This window comes from Corvus brachyrhynchos, unplaced genomic scaffold, assembly GCF_000691975.1.
Source record: "Corvus brachyrhynchos isolate BGI_N302 unplaced genomic scaffold, ASM69197v1 scaffold14, whole genome shotgun sequence".
Lineage (NCBI taxonomy): Eukaryota > Metazoa > Chordata > Aves > Passeriformes > Corvidae > Corvus > Corvus brachyrhynchos.
In genome coordinates this window covers 7,018,418-7,026,294 of record NW_008239110.1, presented here as the reverse complement: position 1 = coordinate 7,026,294, position 7,877 = coordinate 7,018,418, and the positions used below count along the sequence as shown (strand labels likewise).

The window sequence follows — 7,877 nt, the reverse complement described above, 5'->3', positions numbered from 1 at the left end:
CTTTCCCTTTCCCCCAGTATTGTGCATAGCCACTTCCAAGTGTAATTCTAAAAAGAAACAACTTCTAAAAAACTAGAGATCTTAACAAAATTCAATCAAATCCATGAAACTGAACTGACATCCACAAAAAACACTGCAGAAGAGTATTTGCTTATTTCAAAGTGCTCCACTTTCAGACCTCTATGGCCTGAGCCAAGACAGAGGAAAATTAAAATTGCAACCCTGTGGTCTCATTTGGAGCTGGGTAATTGCTAAACAACTTGAATCTAAAGCACTTTTCCAAAACACAGTGCCATGTTAAAGAAATAGAGGAGTCAGTACAAAACACTAATTAAATATGAAAGAAAATGCACAACCAAAAAGTAGAAGGGTCATATCTCGGATCTGTAGCACAAGCTCACTCAGAAAATATGCAAGCATGGCTCTTACATAAGGGCCCTTTTTAGATTTAATTTAGATCTCTATTAATAGGGTAATCAAAAATTTGTATCATCAGTCTGTGGCTGGAAAGGGTTTCAGATGTTTGGAAACTATTCCATTAATGGACAAGGCTGCAACTATTTGCTAGTACTTTGAAGGCATTGTAAGACAATCTAATTGTTGAATATTTTTCAGTGGGTACTTTTTAAGAGCTTGCACTCAATAAGATGCTCAAAGTTACAGGAGAAAAGGAGAAACAGACAAAAATCCGAATGAGAGACTTCCAAAGGAATTTCTTTGGGCTTAATTTTATATTAACAACAACCATTTTAACAATATAAAAGACTATCACATTCAGTTTGTTATACAGGAAGGATGTATTAACATAATTTGCCGCTTCACAAGGAATGTCAGAGAGCTAGAAAAACAAATCAATGTGTAGAGTACAGCTTTACCTGTTTTTGCAAATGTTATATAACCAGAACAAATATTAATGCCTACATTTTTATACCAATTTTTTCATTGTAAAGTTCTTATTAATTACATTTAACTATCTTAATATTTGTCTTTTTAGGCATACTTATTTTTCGATGACATGTTACAGAAAAAGGGAGTTTTGACTAAAGGAAACAAATATAATGGCTTGGGCTCTGCAAAAGTGTAAATCAACTTTCTGGTTGATTTAAAAAATGAAATTAGTTTCCCTTTGAAGACAGCAATTTTTGAGTGATATGTGATTGCTAAAAATGATGAATACTGTGGCAGACCCAAACACTTGCTGAAGCTGATCATCTCTAAAAACAAATCAAATGTCAGAAAACCTCTTATCCTCTTTCAGCAATTAAAGAAGTTTGTAGGAAATATTTTACATATATTTCTAAACATCACACTATTGACAGCTTTAGGATAATGATTTCCTCACTCCTGTCAGATATTGTATAATTCTAAAAATCTGGTTTTATATTCTTGGATTGGTTTGGTTTTTTTCTTAACATACATTATATTTCAAAAAAGTAAAACTTGATCAGTAGATTTTTAATACTGAAAACTCAGACCTACCACTCTCAAGCTATTTTGCATGACCATAAAATGGATTTTTTTTTCCTTTTTTTTTCTTTTTTTTTAATTATTCTAATGCATCTTCTGAAGTCTGGAAGTTGTCTAAGAAAAAGGGCAACTTCCACTAGGATTGCTGATAAAATCACATCCATGTTCTTGATTCAATGTAAAGCACAGCAAGCAGTCAGGAAAGTCAATGGTATGTGGGGGCAAAGAAAGTAAAAGACTGATCTTGGTTCTATTCAAACACACATTCTGCAAGGAGGGGAGAGACCTACTGCAGAAGATCCTCCAGTCACCCTCAAATGAGGATAGTCTACTTTATTTCAGGCAGGAAAGGGAAAAAAGTAGGAAACATAGGAAGACAAACTGAATCAATGAGCTTCTCCTTGCTCATTTCCATAGTATCCCGAGGTACATTTGGGGTCTCGGTAAAATAATGTTAAATTTGTTGACAGTATGTTTTCTTTGGCAACAACAGTATGATGTAAGGATGTTAAACTTAATATTTAAAAGGTACTAACCCAAAGATATTACGTGATGCACAAAATTTGAGTTTGAAGGGGAGAATATCTTTAGAACGCACAACATCTTCCCACCTTGTCCCATGCTCAGACACCAGAAGCAAGGAACTCATTTCCTGGGAATATTTACACCCTGATTGGAAAAACTTTTAAGTGAAAATGCATGTCAATACTAAGATGATTAATTAAAATATGCAAAATTCAGGAGACAAGTCTCCCAACAGCAGATTTTTTTTTTTAAATGCTAACAAAACTGCCTCTTTCTCCCACTCTTTCAGGCCTCCTTTTTTGGCTGCTGTTGTAGCTGAAGCCATTTTCAAGGTCTTGAATGGTGTTTACTATTGTTCATACCTCTTTTCAAAACATGACCTCACTTATAATTGAGCTTATTTCAAGTCATTAGTACAGCAACTCAACAACTCTTAAGATGTCCCAATTGGTATTTTGAAAAGCTGGAGATCTGAAATGTCTAGGCAAACTCTCACAGCCTTGAACTTTAATTCAGAGGATCTCAAAATATCTCAACATACAAGGCCATGCTTTCACCAAGTTGAAGATCAAAGTCCTTGTTCAAATTTGAGGAGTAATTTTGAAAAACAGAAGCCTACTTGGTTGGCAGCAAGACTAATTGTTTTTTCCCCTGAGATTCATTCTAAACTGATGCCCCAAAAAACCTACATCATAACAAAGTAGAGTTTTATTACCATGAAGAAAATGGCTGGTGTCATAGTGTGTCTGTGTGTGTGTGTGCCCCAGACTACTCACTTCAGAAAGCTTTGGCCTGTGAGGTAATACAAGTGTTTTGGATAAAAAAACTGAAAGGCCTCTATTGTATCTGATATAAATATTTGCTCCCTAATCCTGCTTTTACCATATTTTAGTGAATAAAACTATTTAGATAAAGAGTGACAAAAGAAGAACAGAGCTAAAACAAAAGCAGACCATTCTAGTAATGGTTCAGAAGTGCAAGAAGTTTCTATTTCTGGAATAACTGCTATTTTGGAAAAGGCTTCTGCAATTCTAACACAGAAGTAATCAGGCAATAAAATAAGCAATATCAGACTACAGAAGAGGCTGGTAAAGAGAGGCTTCTCTTCCACTGCCCCTTTTTCTTCATTGCAACTTCTCAACCACATTCTCTTCAATGACAGAGCCAGGAAAAATAAGCACACTTGAAATGCCAAGCACCACTATTTTTTTTATTTTGAAAAAGCTGCCAGTAGATTAACATCTTCTCAATACAGGAGATTTCATACTAAAGGTGGGCTATTCAAGTTGCTGGAAACCTCCTGAAAAAGCAGGAGGTCAACCTACAAAATACTTAGTATAACTGATAAAGTATTTTAATTTTTCAAATTAAATCTCTAATTAATTTAAAATACATCAAGTTGTTTCGTTAAGATCTATTAAAACTCACTAAGTACAAAACAGAAAGGAAATCCAATGGTTTTATCAAAACAAAAACATGAGAGTATTCAAAGTTACTAAGTACCCAGCCTTCCTGAGAGGAGAATGCCAACGAGCTGTTCATGAATACAGGATTTACCTGTGCCCTGTACCCTTAGTATTTCCTAGAGAAGCCTTCTACTGGTCACAGGAACGAATTCCACCCATAAACCTACACAAATCCTGTTCAACCCAGGCCAACTCCAGACAGCAGTACTCATCACCACCTCTTCTTGGCATGAAAAGCCTTAGCTCTAACTGAACCAAGTCTGCAGCAGCAACGCTGCGCTGAAAGTCCATAATAGAAAACCAAGTATTTTGCTTACTTAGCAAACTCCTCAACAGATACAAATGTATGATTTTACCATCTACTCACATTTGTGACTTATTCTGGGGAAACCTTCATTAGGATGTTGACTACAACTTTGCTGAAGTGAAACCTGGACTGCACTAGAATTTAAACTATAATCTGTTTGGCTTCATTTTATCTCAAAAGAAACTCTGTGTGAACTGGCAAATTGCTTCCTCAAAGATAGCAGAAGAGAAACAAAGCTGTTGTGACTTCTTCTCCCTGACTAATGATTTCATTAAATTACACAAGCTAGGAGGCTTTGACAGATTTATGCAAAGGTCACTGCTCTCCTCCTTTTCTGGGGTTTTGATGTATGGCACAGCCCTACAGTGCTCAACCTGGTTATCAATCTTGAGATTTCCATAGAAATATCGAACTCTAGAAGAAAAACCTCGAACTGCAGAAACACCATCCCCAGTAGCAAGTAGTTCTTCAGCTGCTTCTCACTGACTCATTAGTTCCATCAGTGAGCCATGCAACAATTTTTAAAAGTTGGTTTAAAATTAAAGCAGTGTTAAATGAAGAAGTGGAATGCTTTAAAGGAAGTAGTAAAAAACATTCTCAAGTAAAAAATGGCATTTAAGTGAGAAAGTGTCAGTCTGGCTTTACTGCAATTAGCTGTGTTACGTAGGGACAAAGTAGGATTGCATCTCCTAAATAGAGTAAGATTGGTATTTGTTCTCTGTAATACAAGCTTTCTTCCCTATTCACACTTCCCAATCAAAGAATCAGTAAATAACAAGCCCACATAATGCTTGATCTACAAAGTCATTACAAAACACCTGCTCTAGCAACTAACAATGATTTGGGGCACTCCAGTTCACACAAGTCAGCTCTCAAAATTATTCTCCAGGACAGTGCTTTTAGAACTTAATATCCAAATATCCACAATACCTTGCCAGAAAAGATCAAAATGCTCTAGCCTACTGATCCTCAGGTTTGACAGGAAAGACAGTGCCTTCACCATAACATTTTTTCTAAAAAAGGAAAATTAATAAAAATCTGGCATTTATGTCCAAAAAAAACCCCAAAAAACAACCAAGAGCAAATCTGATAATTGGCTCCCTTTTGAATGACTTCTTTCACAGTCCAGGTACAGTAAGACAATTCTGAGATAGGCAAGTTAAAAGATTGTAAGATCAACACCAAAGACTAAAAAGAAACCCAGACAGATGAAAAAAATACAACACCTAACCCCACAGCTTTTCACACCCAGGATCCTCACAAGATACAAGACACTGGTTAGCAGCTTAAGATTCAAATTAAAGAAGTAGTTTAGCAAGCTGAATCCAGCTTGGTCTCCTTACATTTAAGCAAAAAATGTTTGCATTCAGGCATGCTGCCACACTGCTCTACATACCAAAGACAAGAAAAAAAGCACTTTTGAAAAAAGGAAGTTTCTATTTTTCATTTGGTACTTGCCCAGACTGAATCAGGAGATTGGGTTTAGACTCGAGAGTTAGCCCACAAATCCATCAAGACAACATGAATCCATAGGCATACACCCACACACAACACAAATAAGTGTTTTAAAATAAACATACAGTTTTCAGGCTACAGCTATCATTTTTACACTGCTTGTATGTTTTCAGTAATTTTAACTAAAGAAATCCCTAAAGCAAAAAGGTCAGTAATGTGATGACCTGACCCAACTGCCAGAGAAGGCAAAAATATACCCCAAACCAATTCCCACATCAGAGTCATAATCACTGAATGATTTGGATTGGCAGGGATTTCACGGGAACACATGGCCAAACACCCTGTTTAAAGCTGACTTGAAAGGGATCCATGAGGATGATGGCGTCAACTGCTTCCAGAACAGAACTTCCAAAGACACATTCATTGCCCTTTAGGAACAGTCTTGCCTTAGGTTGCTTCCTGTATTTGTGAGTTTTCTTCTGGAATGCCTGACTTTTACTTCATGGAGTTATTTCCCATCCACGTTTCTTCTTAATAAAACCCTCTTTCCTAGGTGCTTAGTCGGCTTCCTTCCATCAGGAGGCAGGAAGATATTTATGGCATTTCCAGTCAAGCATATAAATAGCAAATACATGATCTGCAGCTACATAACCGAGTTTAAGGCACTCAGGGGATGTTGCAGGCAGACTGATAGGTGTGTCTCCCAAAGCTCTGCACCCTGCTACTCCTGCCTATTTGGAACAGCCCCATTTACAGGTATAATACTTGTCCTGTTCTCTGCTTTTTCACACCTTGAAGCTAATACCCATCACAAGAACCTCAGAATGGTTAACTTGTCATTTGTTGCCTGAAGGCCAGAGGACAGTGTGCTATTTAAAGGCACTTGAGCCCTCTAGGCTTCGGCTCCCCTCATCTCATGCTACATCATTTAGTCTTGCCCCGCAAACAAAACACAGTATTTGTGCCAGCTAAGAGAACAATTTGATATGGTTAGGTAACAAGTTCAACAGAGTTGCATATTTAGATTTATGCCCATGAGATGAGGAGTGCTGTGTAATGAATGCTGAGAAAGGCTAACATGGAGATTTGTTAGCAAAGACTGCAAATGACGGTAAACATTGACCATAAATGTTAGTTAATTCTGACGGAAAATTAAAAACCCAAAAGTGGTGCAAGAGAAAGAGAGAATGCAAAAGAAAAACACTCAAGAGTCTAGCTGGGGAAAACACTGACAGTTTCCCCCCTCCTAGGGACAGGGAGGTCTCTCCAGTGCAGGCAGGGAAAGTGCAGATGAGAAAACAGAGTATGTTTTGCCATGCTCTTTCCCCAGCACTATACTTTTATCATCAGACTTCATCAAACATCCTGCTCTTGTTGTTGTTTCCCCTGACCATATCTTACAACTGTGCTGACTGAAATACATTAATCGGGGGCAAATGAAGCACACTCACTGGGCATCCAGCTTTTGTGCACATCTATGATTGCCCAATATTTAGCAAGGAATTAAATATCTTATCTGCTTTGCTGAGTGCTACATTTGGTTTTCTGGGATATAAACTCAAATCTACAAAGCAAGAGGCAAGGAAAGCTGAGGAGGGAGTTCCCACCCCAGCTCTAGTTGCTTCCCATGAGAACGTCCCATACCAGTGCTATCAATATTTGCAGGCGCAAGGCCACCAGAGCAGCAATCTGAGAACAACAGCATGAAAACAAGAAACATGGAAAATACTGTCAAAGAAAGTCTGGAAAGCATTGTGTCAAGAGCTTCAGGGAAAAGTTACAGAGATGCAACAGCAGGCTAACAGCATTATGAATACTGAGGCACTATGTTAAGGCAATGTGCAACAGGGATATGTCTAAACTTTTGTAAACCCTTTGAAAAGAAACTGTGATGCTCCCAAAAACACAATAAGGGTGCAGATTATCCCTACGGCTTCTTTCCTTACCTCACCTGGAAACTAGCAAGGTGGAGAAGAATTGTTTTTAAAAGTCATGTCTGGTAAATATTATGGTATGGAATTATTTGTGGAATATCTGTTAGAGCACAAAACATCAGTGTTCAGTTTATGCAATTCAGACACATGAGTATAATACCAGCGCTTGAGAATTAAAGCCTGGTTTAGGCCCCTCTCTCCTACAGCCAAATGACATTTTTGGAAAGGCAGGCAGTGGATATAACTAAAACCATATCAGATTTTATTACAGAATTATTCCAACAATATTTAATTTGGTTACTTCTGGAGTGCCACTGGATTTTAAAAATCAAAAAAGAAAGAAGAAAGATTGAAACATGAAGAATAATCTATCTGGAAAGATGCATTTGCAAAAATAAGATTTGAGCTCTTGACAGAAATATATGCATTTTAAGCACATTCATATGAGCAAACATAAACGCAAAATATTTTTATCATTATAAACCTCACCTTTGAAAGGATATTTTTTGAATCTATGCTGTAGTCTTTAAGGCTCTCATGCAATTTCTGCAGGTGCTGCACAACTCTTCTTTGTTGCTCATCATTCTTCAGCTCTTCCTGCTTAATCAGAAAGTCATAATGTTCTAAAGGTCCATTACAAACCAGTAAGGCTCTGGCGTGAGCATCTGTAGGAGTACCAGGGCCTGTCTTCTCATCTGCCTGAGCTGTGTAGGCTGGAAAAAT

General features: G+C 37.4%; 1 protein-coding gene across 1 annotated transcript in view; it reads right to left on the bottom strand.

Moving 5' to 3' along the window:
* LACE1 (lactation elevated 1) overlaps positions 1-7,877 on the bottom strand; it is a gene marked incomplete at its 5' end in the record, with an annotated part of 59,902 nt that extends 52,025 nt beyond the window's left edge. The window contains one exon of the mRNA XM_017739405.1: positions 7,644-7,877. Within this exon, the coding sequence (XP_017594894.1) occupies positions 7,644-7,877 (234 nt within the window). The remainder of the gene's footprint in view (positions 1-7,643) is intronic.